The sequence below is a fragment of the Gavialis gangeticus genome, unplaced genomic scaffold (genome assembly GCF_001723915.1).
Source record: "Gavialis gangeticus isolate Ggan-Ray unplaced genomic scaffold, GavGan_comp1, whole genome shotgun sequence".
Lineage (NCBI taxonomy): Eukaryota > Metazoa > Chordata > Crocodylia > Gavialidae > Gavialis > Gavialis gangeticus.
The window spans coordinates 52,745,814-52,764,956 of NW_017729004.1; the positions used below are offsets into that span (position 1 = coordinate 52,745,814).

Consider the following 19,143-nt stretch of genomic DNA (forward strand, 5'->3'; position numbering starts at 1 on the left):
TGTTGTTTAAAGGTGTCACAGTACTGCAGATCACATTGGGTCCTGAGAAAGTGAGTTCTTCTTTTGCAAATCTCTGTAATACCTCAACCTCAAGACTTCTTTTGTACACCTTAAATGTGACCCCTTTTTTATTTCTAATGCTGGCTGCTATAGACCTGTGGCTCATGGAGGGAAAGAGTGGGAAGATATGATTAATAGGAGGCATAAGCATCGTCAGAACTGGAGAAAACCTGAACTACCAGTGGTAGTGTTGGTCAGATTTTGTTCTGAGGGAGTGGGATTGGGGGTGGGGGAAGCAGTGTTGAAAACTTCTTGAAAGTGGAAAATATCTTCTTGTAGATTAGCTAGAAAGATTGTGCTGTGCAGCTGTATTCCTTCCACGCTGACTGACAGCAGTTTTGAAAACAGAGCTGTCTCCGAAAAGGCAGAGAAAATGTGAGATGCCATGAAAAGTAATCATGGGGATTTGATGTGGTTTGACCCTAAGTGCTAGAATTTCAGTGTCTTCCAGTCCTCCAGAAGAAAAATTCCAGAATACCTAAAGGCTGGCAGTGGAACAAAACACCATGAGATAGGCATGTAGTGTTCTGGCTTGGTAAGTTGAAAAAGTCAGTGCGTGTATTACACACTGATTCAGAGGCAAGTAGATAATAGCCGCATGGATGCTGATATTGCAGAATGGGCAGTCTGTTCACAAAACCATAAAAAATTAAGCAAACCCTAGGCAGGAAATAAGGTGGCATCTACAGGACTGCTTAATGCCAGGTTGCAGCTCCCCAATCAATGTTGGGAGATGAAAGGGAGAGGAGAGGGAAACAAAGTGTATCTGCTAACTTCACTGTGAAAACTTTTGTGGTTTGATAAACACATAAGATTACCCATTTTGAGCCCAAAACAAATGCACTAAAGTACAAAGCACTGGTATGACAAAGTTGTCTTTAGTCACCAAACATTTGATACCTTGTCAAAAGACCATGCGATTCTTTTAGCTCAGTCTGTCAAGTTCACTGAAAAAATGTTCAAACTGCCTTTGAAAATTTAAGTACAAAAATCCTTTGCTATTGTTCTAGCCCATTATGTTTAGGGTATTTAGATTTTTTGTTGCTGTTATTTTTGGTTCTAAATGCTGCACTTAGAAACGCTGTGTTATGAATTTTAGTCCATTATTTTTGTTAAATAACTTATAAAGAAAAACCTTCAGAAATACAAAATGTTGTAGTAATTATTTTATGGGCATTAAGATTGTGTGGAATCTTTAATGGAGGAGAGGGGAAGGAAAGCCTATTTCAGACACTTGTGATGTCATGGTACCCCTGAACACTGATTGTGATATTGCTCACCTGACCACCTGTCAGGTAATCAATTGAAAATAGTACTTTAAACTGGCTCCCCTCTTTGCTTCCAAAGAGTCCATGATGAATGGCTGCTGCTCCTTACTAAGAACTTTGACAAGCAGTCGCTGAAGACTCATTTCCATCACTGCTACTATTTAACATCATTAGATAGTCTTTAACAAATGCTGGAAGTTGACTGGGACTGTGATGTCAACAATATAGAAAGGAAGGGTAATTCTGTTTGTTCTTTTTTCCCTGCCCAGACACTGCTGTGTTCTAGCTATTTCAGTGTGTGAGGAAGCTTTAAGCCTAGCTGAAACCCAGCTGGCAGAAACTGTTTGGTTTAGCATCTTTCCTGCATTCAGTGGAACCTTATGAGAAACAGCGAGTGCTATCATCCCAACTTGTACCAAAGGCATATGTTGTCTTGCAGCTGAGTGCACTCTGTTTATATCGTTCTGGAGTTATTGTTCACACTGGACTCTAGCAGCAACAGTTCCCCATGGCATCTTTCTTTAAGTCCCATTCATATTAAGATGAAATTATATTTTCCTTGTGGACAGTCACCAACTGTCAGAACTTCTGTATTTGTCTCTGGTCTACAATATTAATGCTTTTTCTCATTCTCTGAAATAGGGATGCTATTGTTGATCTTTAATGATCTTCTACGGGTATGTGTACTCTGTAGTTCAGAGACAGGCTAAGTCTGGCCCGCAGGCTGGATCCAGCCAGCAGTGGACTCCACTTCCCAACAGTCCCTGCCTGTGTGGCTGGGGCTGACTTCCCTGGAGACTGTAGCAGTAGCTGTGCTGTGATAGCATGGGGCTGGGGTTTCTGTGGAGCGGTGTTGGCAGGGCGTGGACCTGCTCTGGGGCTGGGCTGGGATCTTGCAGCAGTGACAACATGGTCTGGAGCTGGGGCAGAGCTGCGATCTGCAGCCTGTATGCTTCAGGCAGGGGTGTGCAGACAGCGTATTGCAGCTCTGCCCCCGGCTCCTTGTAGTGGTGACAGTGTGGTCAGGTGCCAGGCCAACCATGATCTGCTGCCTCTGCGCCTCTACCTGGAGCATGCAGGCTGCAGATCACAGCTCTGCCCCAGCTCTAGACAATACTGTCACCACTGCAAGATCCCAGCCTGACCCTGGAGCAGCTCTCCACTCTGCTGGGGCTGGTCTCCACGGAAACTCCAGCCCTGCACTGTCACAGTGTGGCTGCTGCTGGGGTCTCCATGAAAACTGGCCCCAGCTACACTGGGCAGGAGCAGCTGGGAAATGCAGTCCACCTGCTGGCCAGATCTGCAATTTTACACACTTCTCCTGTAGTTGCTTCTCATCAGGGTAAATTAGCCTATAATGTGCTCCATGCTGTTGCTAATTGATGCCAGTACCAAGCTAGTTAACTTCCAAGTAGCTTAGTTATTGTTTCACTGAAGTCAAATTATATGTACCCTAAATGATTATAATCATCTATGCCTGGATCCTGATGCTGGATTTGGCATAGATACCTTGCAGATCACCACTGCTGCTGAAATGCACTAGAAGACCTACAGTTTCCAGGTATACTGATTTAGCTCACATAGTGATTTTGATGAAGGGAGAATGTAGAGTCTTGAAGAAGATATTTGACTGTCAAAAGCTCTTTCTAGAAGTAACTATGGAAAGAACATATTTTCCCCTATAAAAAAAAACAGGGCCTCACTGTGAAAATTCCCAGGGAATTTGGAAATATGACTTAGTCACATATTGACTATACACACAAAAAAATTCAGCAGTGAAGTCATTGTTTTGCATCGGTATACTTGAAAGTGAGATGATAAACTAGCCGTTGATTTACAGGTTCAGCTGCATGTTTCACATGCGAAATATGCCGGAGCTGCTGGTAGACTTTTTTTTTTGTTTTTTCCTCATTTCTTGCTGTGTATTGAGATGGTGTATTTCAGATTTCTGGATACTTCTATTGCATCTGTATTTCTGGGAGCCTCCTCTCAGGTGTTTTCATCAAAACCATTAGCACTCAGGTCAGATTTCAGTGCATCTTTGTAAGGGCCCAGGCACATGCTTTATTTAAGATGCGTTTAAAGTGTTAATGGCACCATAAACAGTAACCAGGGCACACATTAAAGCCAGTTTAGAGCATGATAGTATAGCAGGTGAGCCACAAAATTATTCTACCTGTGATGTGAACATCTCTGCAGTTTACTTGTATCACGCTTTAAATTGAACACATAGCATGTCGAAGCTGACCCATGACGTATCCCCGTACTCAGATGAGCATAGAGATAGAGGTCTGGCAGCCCAGAGTTTCGGATACAGCCATCTGCTACCTGATCAGTAGTATTGGGCTGGGGGCAGCATTGGGTCCTGGACTTGGTGCCCTTGTTTGTTTCTGGGAGGCAGATTGGGGGAGGGGATTAGAGGGTGTCTGCTTGATCTTGGGCTCACTGCCTTGGATCTTTAAAAGCAGGTGTACAGCTGGGAGCCCTAGCTGCACACCTGCTTTTTTAAGTTCCCAAGGCACTGATGGAAGCAGCACCTGGGAAGCCAGCAGCTATACTCCCCAGCTACAGGCACCGTGTCACAGTATCGGTCTTGGGTCCCAACTTGCCGTCTGTCCTTGCCCCACACTGTGCATCTGAGTCCATAGAGTGCTTTAAAGAGCACCACTGAAGCAGCTTTTCCAAGTTTCTCCCCAGGGACTTTAATCCCATGCCCAGCAGCGCTGGCAGCGCAGGATCAATGGTTCTCAGCAGGGTTTAAAGGCCGTAGTGGAGGAAGCCCTTCAGCTCATTCCCCCAGCCATGAACCTCTGATAGCCTGCATCAGGCAGTTCAGTCAGAGCTATAGCGCATGGGGTTTTGACAGTCAGCTAATTGTCTGTTCAGCCAGGACAGCCCTGGTTCCAAACCAGACCTGGGGCTGTCCAGCTGGGGCCAAGAATCAGTTGATTTTTAGCTCCAGCCTCCCAGACAGCACTGGGGACTCAAACTGGATTATGATCCCAGGCTTCCCCTTCAGTAGCAAGTAGTAATGGCATGATTGAGATCTGATAGGTATCAGATCCCAAAATGGTGCCTTCTGAACCTGACATGCAGGGCAGGGATCACATCTGAGTGTGCCATTAAATGAACATATGTCAGGGGCTCAAAACAGTAATTCTGCACTGAAGCTTATCTGGTATTTTGTAAGATTAATGTTTTAATTGCTGAAATGAATGACCAGCCAGTGCATGTACCTTACAAGGGTTAATTAGACATGGGAAGTGGTGTTCAGGATTCCTTTTTGGACCATCTTCCTTATTTGGGGAGAGCATTGTTGCCTTTAGGAAGGGGCATTCTGATGCCTATGTGGGATGATATATATGTTCAACATTCACCCAGTCCATGGCAAGTGTCCACCCTCCAGCCACCTTCGGTCAGTTGCAACTGGGAGCTCCCAGCAGCATTCTCTTTCTTCTTGTTGCCACTTCTGGATTGCTAGAGGCTTTGACAACTACTAAAGGCATAATGTTGCTTTAATAATTTGTACAAAGAAATATATTCTTGTGTGAGAAGTTTGCTTAGGCCATATTCCATCTTCTTGTTACTGTGAGCCATCTGTCTACTGGTTCAGTAACAGAGTTGAACAACTGACATAAATGCCAGCTTTTTTTTGCTTTTTTTAAGTAAACTTCCTGTGGATAGTTGCTATCCAAAGTTCTGTAACCTCGTCTCCTGGTTTTGAATCAGTTCCCTTCTCCTAGGCTGATTGTTGCACAAGCAATCAGCTTTTCCATATTATTTGAGGCAATCTGTCCCACCATTAGAAAGAGACCTTTCTCCCATCTGTCGCACGCCCTTCATTGGTATTTATCCCCAGTATGAGGGTTAATTTTGAAAATTGGTATGTTCAAAATTACCTTGGCATTATTAACTTTAGAGTAAGAGTGACAATTGACTTCCTTTGTGGACAGTTTCCATTTTTACTTTTATGACCCATATACAGTGCTTGAATACTTTAAGCACCTTTGGACTTGATGGGTGATAAACCCCCTCTATAGGAGAAGCACAGCTTCTGTGGATCTGTTTTTTATTGTAGTGATAATGGTTCATAGTTGTTAGGGACTGAAAGGGACCTTACAGATCATCAGGTCCAGTCCCCCTGCACGTGGGCAGGAAAGACTGCTGGGATCAGATGATCCCAGCAAGATGGGCGTCAAGACGTATTTTGAAGATTGCCAAGGTGGGTGACTACCACTTCTGGGGGGAGCCTGTTCCAAACCCTTGACACTCGGCTTGTGAAGAAGTTTTTCCATATGTCTAGCCTGAAGCAATCTTCAGTCAACTTGTGCCCATTGTTTCTTGTCCTCTCCTGGGGGGCCTTGGTGAAGAGATGCTTTCCCAAACCCTGATGTACACCCCAGTATACTTACAGGCTGCAGCCAAGTCCTATTCCCCCTCCCCCCGCCCCCGAGTTGTCTTTTCAACAGGCTGAACAATCCCAAGTCCCTCAGCTTCTCCTCATACATCTCGGTCTCCAGGCCTCTAATCATGCGTGTGGCTCTCCTCTGGACTCTCTCAAGCTTCTCCACATCCTTCTTAAAGTGCAGCACCCAGAACTAGATGCAGTACTCCAGTTGCAGTCTCACCAAGGCCAAGTAAAGCATGAGAATGACTTCCTTTGCTTTGCTTGAGATGCCTTGGTGGATGCATGCCAGCATTTGGTTAGCTCTGCCAGCTACAGCATCACATTGGTGGCTCATGTTCATTTTGTTGTCAGTCATGATACCAGGTCTTGTTCTGTTGTAGTGCTGGCAAGCAGAGCACTGCCGAGCCTGTAAGTGTGTTGTGGGTTCAGGTGAAGAGATCTATTTTGTGTGCACTTGGGACACCTGGTTGTTATAGTTTGTGTGGGGTCTACTACTCAGGCTCTGGTGTTCGCTAAAATTCTGTATGCAGCTGATAGCTTTTGTTCTATTTTCCAAGAGAGCTACAAACCTGATCTGGCAATAAAATTATAACAAGATGGCAGCTACAACTTGTAGGGAAAGAGAGCAAAGTAGCTGATAAAGAAAAAGATGCGAAGTGAAAACTAACCACCACTGGCAGTAGACAAAGTAAGACTGCCTATTGGTCTAAGAGAGAGGCTTTTTTTAAAAAAAAATTTAGTATTGCTCTGCAATATCTCCAGATTAATGTTTGAATGAATACTACTCTAATTGCCATGGTGCAGACTGTTAACAAATGGAGCTGATTAAACAGCTTCTCTTACAACTAACTTCCATAATTCAAGCAATGGCACAAGATATTTTTTCTGTCTTGCATGTCTAAGCTTGGAAATTCCACCAAAATGTAATTCGTCTTCTGGACAACTCTACAATGACAGATATAGGGAAAGAGAGTTCTCAGCATGTTTGGTGAGGCGGGAGGGTGGGTGTGCCTGTGCATATGTGTGTGTGTGTGTATGTGTCTATGTGTATGTATTGTAATGGATTATCCATTTGCTCCTTCTAAACAGCCAGTGTATCACAATGTGTACCCAATTTCTGTTTAAGAGTAACTGAAGGACAGTAACAGCTGCCTCCACAAAACACAGTTGATGGACCTAATTTTAGTCCTAGCAGTATAGTGTCCCTCCAAAGGAAGTCAGAGATTGCTTACCCAGAGCATCTTGAGATTTGTCCTGTGTGGTCTACTCAATCGTGCATATAGATGTAGTTTATTAGTATGATGTGTAGATCACCAATGCATATCTTTTGAAAATAACATGTTTTGAAATGCATTTAAACAAATGATAGGGTACACTTACTGTTTTTCAAATAGTAGATGGATTATTAAGTTCTGTTCTGGAGGAAGATGAATTTAGGTATAAGCTGTAAAGTTTTCACATAGAATCTGAAAGTATGGACTTTGCTATATACAGCAATGAGTAACAAGTGAAAAGTGGGGTGCAGCACGTGCCTTATTTTTGCCAGAGTGGCTTGCTTTATTCCCTTGGCTACAACTGCTTCGTGATTTCTGTTTTTCAAGGAGCAGAATCAGTTCTCAGTGCAGCATTCCCCAGGGAGAACAGGACCTGGCCTGAGCTTCATTTCAGACTTCTGTCAGTGAGTGGGCATTTTACCACATTATTGAAAAAATGTTATGCAATAAGCATGACAAATAGCAGGATTCAAAGTTCCTTACACTTGCAAAACACTCTTACAACTTTCTGGCATTTAATTCCAATCTTTGGTATCTCTTCCCTGTAGAATTAGGGCTTGGTGATTTTGAGTACCTGCTTAAAATACCATTAACTTGCAAATTCATTAAGACTTGTAGATTCTGAGAACTGAAATTCTTGTTTTTGGAGGTTTGCAGGGCTATGGAAGCTTTTTGTCATTTGTACAAACCCTTCTGAGGTGAACCATCAGAGGGGCTCCAGACTCTCTCCCCACTGTTTTGCCCTGTACCCTTGGGGCCAGGGACAGATCTTACCTATGGAAGACTCCTCTTCCCCTGTCAAGCTTTCATCTCACTTGCTCCTGACCAGACCTTGCAGCCTGGCAGAGGAGAGTCCTGCCAACTCCTGTCTAGGCTCTAACCCTGCCGGGGCTTTCAGAAGATCTCTGTCTCTGGAGAAACAGTACGCCTATTTATGCTGGTCCTTGAAATCAGTTTTATCTTGCAGCAGGCATCGAAGTATGAAATAGAACAGATTTATTACAGAAAAGCATGTAAAAAAAAAAAAGAAGAATTTGGTAGCTTTGAAGCCAGATATGCAAAAAATAAACAAAAGATACCTCACCTTGCTCTTCCTAACGGGAAGAAGCCTTTTGATAAGTTTTGTTAAGTATTTCTAGCAGTCCAGCCCCTACTGGACAGAAGAAAATCTCCGGCTTCTTGCTAGACCCCTCTACCTTTACTCTGAGATTCAGGGAGTTTTGTTTTTGGTTGTCCTTTGCCGTGACCTCCTCCCTGATTCTGTTGTAAGGCAGGATCATTTTTCACTATCTTGTTCTCTTTCTTTTTTTTGAATCCAGAGAGAGAGCCCACTAGCCCCTGTTTGGGATTCCCTTTCCCCTTGATATTTGGCTTCCTTGGTGTCTCTCTTGATATGCCTCTCAGTGGAATGGGATGTAAGTGGGAACTGTTGTGTAAAGAGTTTTGCCTCCTTCCTGTCTGTTAGGCATGTAGCTGACCAATAGCTAAAATACCTGTTTCACCGGTTCTGGCTATAAAACTATGGCTGGTCTTTTTGAACAAGTTTTGCTACAGAAATGCAAAAATATAGAATTACATGATCCATACAGCCATAAAAGTGATAAAAATTAACACAGCTTATTGTTAGTTTTTGAAAAAGATCAAATATGAGCATAAATCAACTAGGAAGAATGCATCTGTACTTGTGGGAATAATGTGTGCTGTAATTAATTATATAAGTACTGCTGAGTAACTGGCACCAAAATTTGTTTCATAGCCAAGGTTACCTCATGGTAACTTTTTTTTTGTACCCGTGTCCCTAGTTATTAGAAACTGATCTTCGAGGCATACTAGCAGCCTTGAGGACAGCATCTTGTGAAATGTAATGCAGTTGTGGAACTTCAAATATGACCTTGTAATCTGCAATTTTTGTTGGTTTATTGCTTGAATATTTATTGCTAGATGTAGCCATCTTGAGTTTGACTACTGTTTGGTGGGTAGTTGGCACTGTTGCTGAGTTTAGTTTAGAGCTAGCTTAGCAAGAGTCAAACAAGTGATACAGTTGGTCTTGCCTAAAGGCATACCCAGAGCTGCCTTTACTTACAGCTACATCATAAGCCAGTTGTATACAAAGGTAAGCGGGGTAGCCATTTAAATTGTGCAAGGGGCATTAGCCCAGGAGCCAGCAAAATATGGCCTGTGTGCCAGATCTAGCTCACCAGGTGATTCCATCCAGCCCTTGGGGAGGAGCTCACTTATCTAGGTCTTTGACTTTTGGTGTGTGTGTGGGGGGTGGGGGGGGTGTCCATTTTTCAAGTTAAATTAATACTTCCTTGCCTTCCTTATGAGAGATTAAAACTATTACACTGTTTTGAACACACAAATGGTATAATTATTAGTATTTAATGTGCTAGCTAGTGTAATTGCATTTTTATATGCAATTTAGAGAAATTCATTAGAAGATACCACATCAGTACAGTTTAATGACTGCTTGATAACTCTTAAACTTTAAATAATGGCTTATACCCTGTATAAGCTAGTGAAATAGAACTGTGATTGTTTTCTAGCTGTATATGTTTGCATTGCATGTTTATTGCAAGGGGATGTTCTGAGGAGAAGCACAGTTGTAGTTGTTAAATAGTGCAGATGGCCAGTCATGTTATTGTTGTTCTGGAGGCATGTTTAGTTATTTACAGCTCAAATATTGGTATATGCTAGAAATATGAATTAAACATTTAAGTTATTGATGGACTATAAAAGCAAGAACTGCAGTCTTAAGGGAATGAACTAAAGTACCATTAAACAGGTTAAAATCAGAATGTTGGGACCAATAAGGGAGAACAATGTGTGGAGATATAATTAGGAATTGTAGCAAGTTCTATGACAAAAGTAGTATAGAAAATGTGAAATCCTGGAGACTTCAGTAGGCAAGACATACCGTTAGGCTGATGGGAGGTAGTCTCTCTTGGAAAACCATCTGTATTATAATTCAATCTTGTGGATGACCAAGGAAAAGGAGGGATTATATGAGCAGTCTGAGGTTCTCACTATAAATTAAGCAACATAAAAAATGTGCCCTTGACAAAAGATTTAGGGGAAAATTGTGAGGGCATCCAAGGACTGCTAAGGTCAGTAAAGCCAGGGAAAAGGAGGAAAAAGAAGTAACTGTAAAAAGCTAGAAGTCATCCTAAATGCAATTTATTGACTAGTGGTATTAACCTCTGTTATCACTTACAGTTCCTAAAATACCTGCTTAAATTAGACTCAAAAAGTACATTTAACTATAGGGTCTGCTTCTGCTTCCATTAGAAAGACTGTGATTACTGGATGTATTCCTGTTTTAATATTTCATTTTAGGCTCATCATTCAGTGTGCACACCATTAAAACCCTGCTTTGAATACAAGAATATTAATTTACTCATGAGCATTTTTATGGGAGTTATTACCTGCCACAGCATTGGAGTGCTTTGCAAATAGTAATGGTTTTGTCTTTCTTGTAGGGTGAGGGGATGGTATTCCTAATTTACAGACAGAGAAGTGAAGCTCAGAGAGATTGTGTCCTCCACTTTTGGCTTTCTAATTTGAGATGTCTGGGATCTGATTTTAGAGGTGCTTAGCATTTAACAGCTCTTTATATCTTTATAGCAAAGCTCTGATTATTCGGTTGCCCTTGAGTATTCAACATGTCTACATGTTGGGTCTAGTGTTTTGTATTGGGCCCTCAAACTTAAGGAGCTTGCAGTTTATAATAATCTGACAGAAGCTTTTCTTAGACTTGTCCAGCATCACAGAACCCCCTGTGGCAGATATGGAGATAGAATCTGCATTTCCAGTGCAACATTTGGTTAACCTTGAGACAGGTCTTTCCCTACTTCCACACCCCTGCCTCACTTGCTAAACACCAAGGATTCACAATGCAAGCTATTCTGAACCACTTGCAAGTTGTGTTTTCCAGTGGAGAGCTATTTTGGCACATTCAGTTTTACTGAGTCTCTGGGCCACTGATATTCCTCTGGTGGACAAGTTGTGCTTCTCAGTCTCTATTTTCTGCAGTGCATAAGAGCAGAAGTCCTGTAGTCAGTAGTTCCCTTCACTAGACAATCTTAATTCATCCCCAGAGCAAATTCATCCTTTTCACTGAATGAGGTGGTAGTTGTGTGGAAAATAGTGTTATGGTATAATGAAATGCAGAGTGATAAAGCATACGTCCAAGGGAGCTGACTTATGGCTACACTGGTAAGCTAGTTTCTAAAATTCTTAAGTGCATAATTTTGTGATCTTAAAATTCCTTTAATTTAGCTTGAATGTAGCTTCTTGCTTTGGTAAAATAGCAAACTGGAAAAAACCCCACTTTGATCAGATGGACTCATAGTAACATCCTCTTATCGACCCCTCTTGCCCCCCCCCCCCATCATCACTACAGTTGGGACCTTTCGAAGCACAGCACAACCCTCTACTATTTGTTCTGATGGAGTAACTAGTGATGCTGATGTCAGTACTAGTAGAATGTTGGGATTCAAGACTCTTGCATCCAAATCCGAGTGTGTCTAGTGATTATGGGCCCCACGTCTTACCTCACACTTGATCTCTTTCATCCCTTCTCCCTTTACCCTCATTCCTCCCTCTCTTCCCCTCTGTGCCCTTCCAATAAGTCTTTCCTTTCACCAAACTCCTCTCTGTCATCTCTCTTCCCCCAAGTTTCTTGTACTTTTGAATTCCATTTTGATTTATTTTGTGTTTCCTGCACCCCAGCAATGTGGACATGGAGATCAAAGCTGAGAGAGTCTCTCTGCTAACATTACTAGTGGCACTGAATCTCCAGCCTCCCTGGAGGAACAGTTGCAGGAAAAGGCTAACTCAGTTCCTGCAGGGAACATGCTCACTTCCCTCATGTGCAAATTCTAGTTGGCAAATAGGAACTGGGGGAGGGAGGGTGAAGTATGTATGGAGTAGATGAACCAAGACAAATTTAGCTGCTAGTCAGTGGGCACGTCTGCATAGGACACTAACTGCACAGTTGCCTAATACTACTGCACAGTAGCATGTCATGGCAAAAATTGTGCTAATAGGCTACTGTGCAGTAGTATTAGGCTACTGCACAGTTAGTGTCACTTAAAAGCTGTGCATTGGCACTACTGTGCAGTATACTGCATCTTGATTTTGTACTTGGTTATACAAGTACTAAACTTAATGTGCAATAACTATGGCACATTAATGACTATGTAGACATGCCAGTAAGTCCTTAATGAGCATGTGTGAACTTCAGTTAGAGGCTGAGTTTGAAATGTGAATAGATTTTTATCGAAATAACAATAGGCACATCCCTGACACACGGATGACTCATGCCAAATTTCAAAATCTCCACTCCAAAGCATAGAGGCTCCAGTGTGTTTTCATTAAAGAGTTGTAAAACAAAAAGTATCATTTTTGTAAATTTGTTCTCAGAAATGGCAAAAATATGTACACCAAATATTTCTCCTCCTTTCTACTTCCCCTCTCCCCTGTGGTATCCACCTGAGGCAGACACTTGACATGGAAAATTGAAGTGCGTTTGACTAAAGTTTTGGAGCATCATATGCATCTGAAAATAGAACCGTATATAATTGGAAGTGCTAGGCAACCATAACTAGGCACATCCTTCCCAGTCTGTCTGTAATGATGGCATAATATCTTTAATGCTGTTCTCCTTTCCACGTAGGACTGTAGACATCAGCTGTATTTTCATTTTCATTCACCATATTGTCTGAACAGTAACTGTAATACAGCATTCCTTCTCCTGGTAGATTTTTGTTGGTGTTGAATTAGGATTCTGTATGCCTGCAGTCTTCATATAGTTGGAAAATTCACATGCTTCCTACTGGGCAACATAGTGATATCTATAATGGTAGGTGGGTGGGTGGATGAATGGATCTGTCAATCTCTCAAATAAGGTCAGTCAAAATAAGGGGACATATTTAAATAGATTTAAAAGGCAGTGAATTTTCAGTTTGCTTACTTGCTGATACAGTCCTAATTAATTACTTGATTTGTTAATAGTGGTCAGTTTTAGATGGGAATGGTAAGTTTTTTTTGGATGTGATTTTTAAGAAAGTGTTAATTATTGCACACTACTAAAAATCATGCCAAGAGACTCCCAACTAGTTGTAATACCATGCTGATAATATATCTTAAAACAACCTAAGATATTAACTTGTACCTTATTTTAATAATATTTTTAAAAACCTTTGCAGGAAACAGGAAAGAAAAGTGAAACATGATGAAATACGCAAGAAGTATGGTATGTATAGCAATCTTATTTCAGTATTTGGTATCTGAATAAACTCTATTCCCTCTCTCCACATTGCCTGAATAAGATTGTTATGTCACACAAGAGGTAGAGCTTTTCCCGTGTGGACCATTAGTTCTGTTTAATACCATGGGAAGTCACTGCCATCTGACTGTTTTGTGAGCTAAGTGAAGTAAGTTAGTTGAGTTTAGCCCCGTTTGCTGTGGGTAATAATTTGAATTGTTGTTAGCATTCATGGCACAAAAAACAAGGATTAAATAAGGTTTTGGAACTATTTTAATTCTTACAGTTAGCTTTTCTAAAACAGATTTATAGCACAGTAGTGAAAACAGAAGGCATGACCATTGATTGTGCTCTGCTTTTTGTTTGTGGAGTTTGTTATTCAGGACTGGTGCCATTAGCACTCTCTAATTTGGTTGGTTGTAGAACTGCTGGTGCCATGCACTCAAATATATATGAGAACAAGATGCTTTATTTTCTTATCAAGTAAATTACACTGTTGTGAAAAGCAGTGACTCTGGAGCTATGAACACCACTCAAAACTGTTCTCATTTCCAGTGTCTTGTTAAGCTGATTGGCAGGGGCTGGGAATGTCTGTGTCAGTCTGCTACAATTCCTCTGGTTGATGCAGTAGTGTTGTAGATGAGCTCTAAAGGGAATTACATGGAGGGAGGAACATGTAGTGCTTCAAAAAACAGAGGCACTGGGAGAGGGTACACCATAATGAATCTTAAGATAGGAAGGGGGGAAATTATTATAGAGAAGGAAGGCAATTTTAAGGGTACTAGTTCACGAGCTTTAATTCCTTGACAGTTTGACATTTTTTGACCTTGCCTTCGAACTTCTGTTCTATTTGAAAATGTTTGTTTCAGTTACATGACAAAGAATTAGAATTCAGCTTTTGGTTTTTTTTTTAGACTAACATGCCATTTGAGCCTATGTTTCCAGAGACTCCCTGGGGTCAGCCCTGCTAAGTACTAAGCATTCTGGCCAATTCCAGCAGAGGATTAAACATTGCAGGAGTACTACCACTGATTTCACTTAAATTAAGCATTTTAGGTGTACTGCTGGATATGGTCGGAATAGTCAGCACCTTGAAGAATTTAGCTGTGTAAGGGTGTGCACATGTCCACATGGGTACTGGTAGAAATCTACCACACTTAAAAGCTCCTTAGTGTTCCCAGTGAAATCAGTAGTTCTGTCATTGACTTCAGTGATAACAAACCCTCACTGAAAGTATAAGCTTTGTCCTCTAATTAACATATCCCTATCATTTCTGCACCCAGTTACCTTATTTGCAAATGTGATGCACTGTTTATTGTAATTAAGTCTTCTCAAAAGAGGTATCACTGGTGCATGAAGTGTTATGCACGTAGTTGAGGAGGAAGTGGCAGAGTGAAAGGAGAGAGATTATGTGCGATGTAATGTCCTCAGCTGACATTAGACCTGCTAATATGTGGAACTTAGTCTGATATCAGAACTAATGCAGAATAGGTTGGCACAGCAATGAAAATACAAATGCATTACTAATTCGCATCTTGAAATACTGTTGTCAAAATAATTAAATGAAACATAATACAAAAATCTTCAGCAGCATCTGGAATCTTCTTCATCTGCCTTTATTTTTAGCTGTCTGGTATATACATACGTTAGCATGTCAAGTAGTATAATAAGAATTGGTGCAGAAACTTGTGGAGACACTAGATTATTTTGCACACTTATGCATAGTAGAGGGGATTCACTGTTAAATGGGCAAGAATAAGTGGCAGAATATCAATGGCTTTGTTAACCTGACTCTCTAGATTAAGATGATCATGCCTGAAATGTCAGCCCTTGGTTGGCTTTAAGGGAATGCCTTTTTCCCACTTCACCCTCCCTATTTAAATGGTAATTACACATTTATAATGCATTGCAGGTGTCGCTTACTCTTGCCACAGTCCTTTGGGAGCACTGGAAGCAATAGAGCTTTAGGAACTGGGAATACTCATTTTGAGTTGTTTCTTTGTTGCAAAATTTGTCCATATTTTTCATTAGCTTCTTTATGAATGCAGTTTGATTGCTCAAATTATATGTTGACTATTAGCAAATTTTAAAGTAGAATTTAGAGTATTTTCTAGCTTTTACAACTTACAAAGGAACTGTGATTTAATTGCCCCCACATTTGCTACTATTGTACACTAAATGTACCATCAATAATATGGTGCTTTGCTCGCCACATACTTTTGGATTTTGTCTGGTGATAGTGGAAGAGCCCTACCTCAGAGATAATAGAGGACATCCTTTTGTCTTCGGTTTTGCAAGTCTGTTCCCTTTTATGATTTTGGGGTTGCATGCTGCTTGCTGCTTCTTAAAAGTGTGCAAAGGCTTTTGATTAGTCATTTTAATGATGTATAACTCTATTTCATTTCTTTTACGTATAACATTCATTTTACGTTCAGCAGTTCATCATAATAAAAACAGCTATGGATGGGTAGATTATATTGACCTTATATGGTATTGTGAATGCATTGCAGTCACATAGCAGTTGCATCTCTTGTAAATCGCATTCCTTTTTTTTTTTAATTATTTTTATTAACTTTATTTTAGGAATTGAAAGCCAGCAACATACATAATGAACTTCAAGGATGAAAACAGTGGTGTAGTCAGTTTTGAGGGGAAGTAAGCTGTCACTGAGAGAAAAAAGAGCAAAAGCAATGTATGTGTTGATCACCCAAGTCCAATACAGCACAGTTTTTGCAGCATATACATTGTGTTGCGCGTTTGGATCAAATCTGTGGTTTTAACTACATTGGTGAAAGGTTGAAATGCACTCTCAGGTGATTAGCATTGTAAGTTAGCTCAGAACTGAAGATTGTAGAAAGAGGTATTTAGACTTGCCCATTTGCCTTTCCAGTTCCCAGTGGTTGAGAGGCTTTGCCCTTTCAGCCTGACAGAAGAAGAATGCTTAACTGACAGATAGCTATCAAAAACCAGAGCAAGGTGGCCATGATAGTCTGAAGTAAGGCAGAGAGAAGTGTAAAGATGCAACTTGTAGACTAACTGAATCAGATTCATAAGCTTTATGTGATGAAGAGCTCACTTCATAAGATGCTGTGATGGCATCTACGTCCCTAATTCAGTTAGTCTGTAAGTTGCATCTCTACACTGTCTTCTCCTAGACCATTAAGGTAAGTAAAGGAATCCAAAGGTATTCATAAGTCAGCCAAGGGTGCTCAACTTCTAGCTCGCTGGCTGAATTCTGTCCTCCCCCACCTTCTCCTGTTCTGCGCAACTACCCGTCCTGGATTGGATCCATTGGTTGGATCCAGCCTGCAGAGGAACCAGGCACTGACAATCTGGCCTGTAGGCAGAAAGGTTGAGCACCACTGAGTCAACTAACAAATTAAATTGGTTGTAAATACTAAACCCAAAGAGTAAACAAAGGTAAGATGCATGGAACAATCTGTTTCAGATTCTTACAAACTTTGTCTCTCAGGACTTTGAAATTTACAGGTTGCCTGGGAGGATCTTAATTTGTTTAAAGACACTGGCTTCTTTGAGCCTGAAATATCAAATCAAAAGATGGGTATTTACAACTTGTATCAAGAAGAAAAAACAAGACTCAGAGAAGCTTCCTGTGCCTCGTTCAGGACAAACTGAATTTGGCCGTTAGGTCCTTTTACCATTAAGCTGTGATATTCAAGATGTACCAGATGGCCCTGGCTTTTTGCCCCTATACCATTTATTTTTATTTTTAATAATGGTTCCCCTGGTTTGGGGTATTTTTGTTTTTTAATTGTTGGTGTTCATTCATCATCCATGATACATTTCCACCATAAAAAGCCAATACAAGTGCCCTACTACTACCCTTTCATCGCTGTCCCTGCATTCTCAGGTTAGTGAAAAAAATTTAAGTGCTCATACATGAGGTGTAGAAGGCAGGAATGGGCTATAAAATGAAAACAAAGGGAACACGACACCTAGGTACATTGCACCACGTGTTGTTATTCCCTGTGGAAGGTAGCCTTACATTTCCTCTCCTAATTCTTCATCTCCTAGTGTACGTAGGCTATACTAGCAGGGGCTGCACCAGTGGCATGCCTCCCACTCCTGCTCTGCTGCACCACATGCCCGACACACAACATCCTCCTCCCCACTCTGTCATGCACATGGGCATCCACGCCATGGGCTCCCCCAGCATTGTGGGGTGCACTGTGCCACCACCTGGGGCAGGAAAGGAAGAGGGAGCTCAGAAAACCAAGCTGCTTTTGCAGCTGGAGCAATAGGGGAAGCAGTAGCTGGATGGGAGCTTGAGGCCATAATATAATGCTTTGCAGGCCTCAAGTTGGATAGCTGTATTTTAGGGGATCAGAAAAATGAAGTTGCTGCCCTATTTCAGAAACTTATTTTAGGAGCATTTAATTGTTTTCCTTCTATCGGGCATGTTTAATAATCTCCAGTATCTACACTGGACCTGACCAGTAGGTTTAGTCCTCAGCTCTTTTTAGTTCCCCTACCCTGCCATAGCATAAAGGGGAAATGGCATTCCCTGAAGCAAAAACTGGTTACAAAATATAGACACCTGATTTGTGGAAACTAAAATAAAAGGCACTGTGAATAGCCTCTGCAGCAATAGTAGTTAAAGAAAAGATTACCTCTGCTTTGAACTATGAGACCTAGTAGTCTGATATGTCACTGGCTGCAGTAAGAAGGTTGCTTTCCCTTGCAGTATTGTGTAGTTAAATACCTTTCAAGACCCTCACACCTTCCTCTGAAGAATTTGGAATGGTTCTAGTGGAAACTATACTGTTTTCAGTTAAATGTCTATATAAGCTGTCAGTGGCAGTGCTAGTTGTAGTTTTACAATATTGCTTTTAGATCTGTCATGTAAAATATGTATTTTAAACCAGTTAGATGAAAAGCAGCTATTAATAAGCATGTGAGGCAGAAAATACAGCTAATAAATGAGAGGTGGGGGGGAGAATCCCAGAAACTAAATGGGGGGGGAATAACTTTTCTCAGTGTTCATTTTTACCTACAGCATTTGTCACTACGTCCAGCTTCTCACTGGTTGAGGCAGCTAAACCTTGATGTGAACCCTCTTGATTAGCATACGGTTATCTTTTTTTATGAAGATTTCAAAGGATTTTATTTCATCAGGAAGATGCTTTCATCCCAAAGTTAATTCTGTCACTGGATCTTTATTCACTGTAAGGAGCAGTTTTTAGAAGTTAGATTCTCAGAGTTCTATGTGGATTTTAATGAGTGCAGAGAATGTATAGTCTTCTGCGTGAGAAGTGTAATAAAATACATTTTTACTTCTACATAACTAACTGTTGTGTAAGCTAGTGTAATTACTTTTTCTTAACTGCCACTGGCAAGGCTTATTTAGAAAGTAAAAGAAAATTCTCTAAGTTCAACATATGTTGAAGCTTTCTAAATTTGCATGAGGATATGATAATACCCATAATTTTACTGCTGTAATTAGATTGTCAAGGCTTTGTAACACTGGGGATGATTTCAGGTGATAAATTGCCTATTTGTATTTTTATAGTATTAATTGGAATATATGAGAGAATGTGTAAGAAACAAGCATACCTGTTTTATCAAGCCATGGGCATTACTTTGTAGGGGGAGGGTCTGGTGAATCATTCTAATACATTGTCCAGCTGCCAAAACTGATGATAATGAACCCTGACAAGTTAATGAAAATTCTGTTCCTTTTTATATATAGGGTCTTAATACATGTAGAAAAATGTCATATTTGTTTAGAGAGAACTTTTTTTGTCAACTAAGTTGGCCTTAAAAATTGAGATATGTATTTCAGATAGTTGAGGATTGAAAGTTTTGTGTGTGTGTGTGTGTGTGTAATATATATATATATATATA

The 19,143-nt window shown here is 40.8% G+C and overlaps 1 protein-coding gene across 1 annotated transcript in view; it reads left to right on the forward strand.

Annotated features, from left to right (window-relative positions):
* LOC109291389 (pituitary tumor-transforming gene 1 protein-interacting protein-like) overlaps nucleotides 1-19,143 on the forward strand; it is a 50,038-nt gene that overhangs the window by 21,685 nt on the left and 9,210 nt on the right. Inside the window, exon 6 of the mRNA XM_019508388.1 lies at nucleotides 13,220-13,266. Coding sequence (XP_019363933.1) covers nucleotides 13,220-13,266 — 47 coding nt within the window. The remainder of the gene's footprint in view (nucleotides 1-13,219; nucleotides 13,267-19,143) is intronic.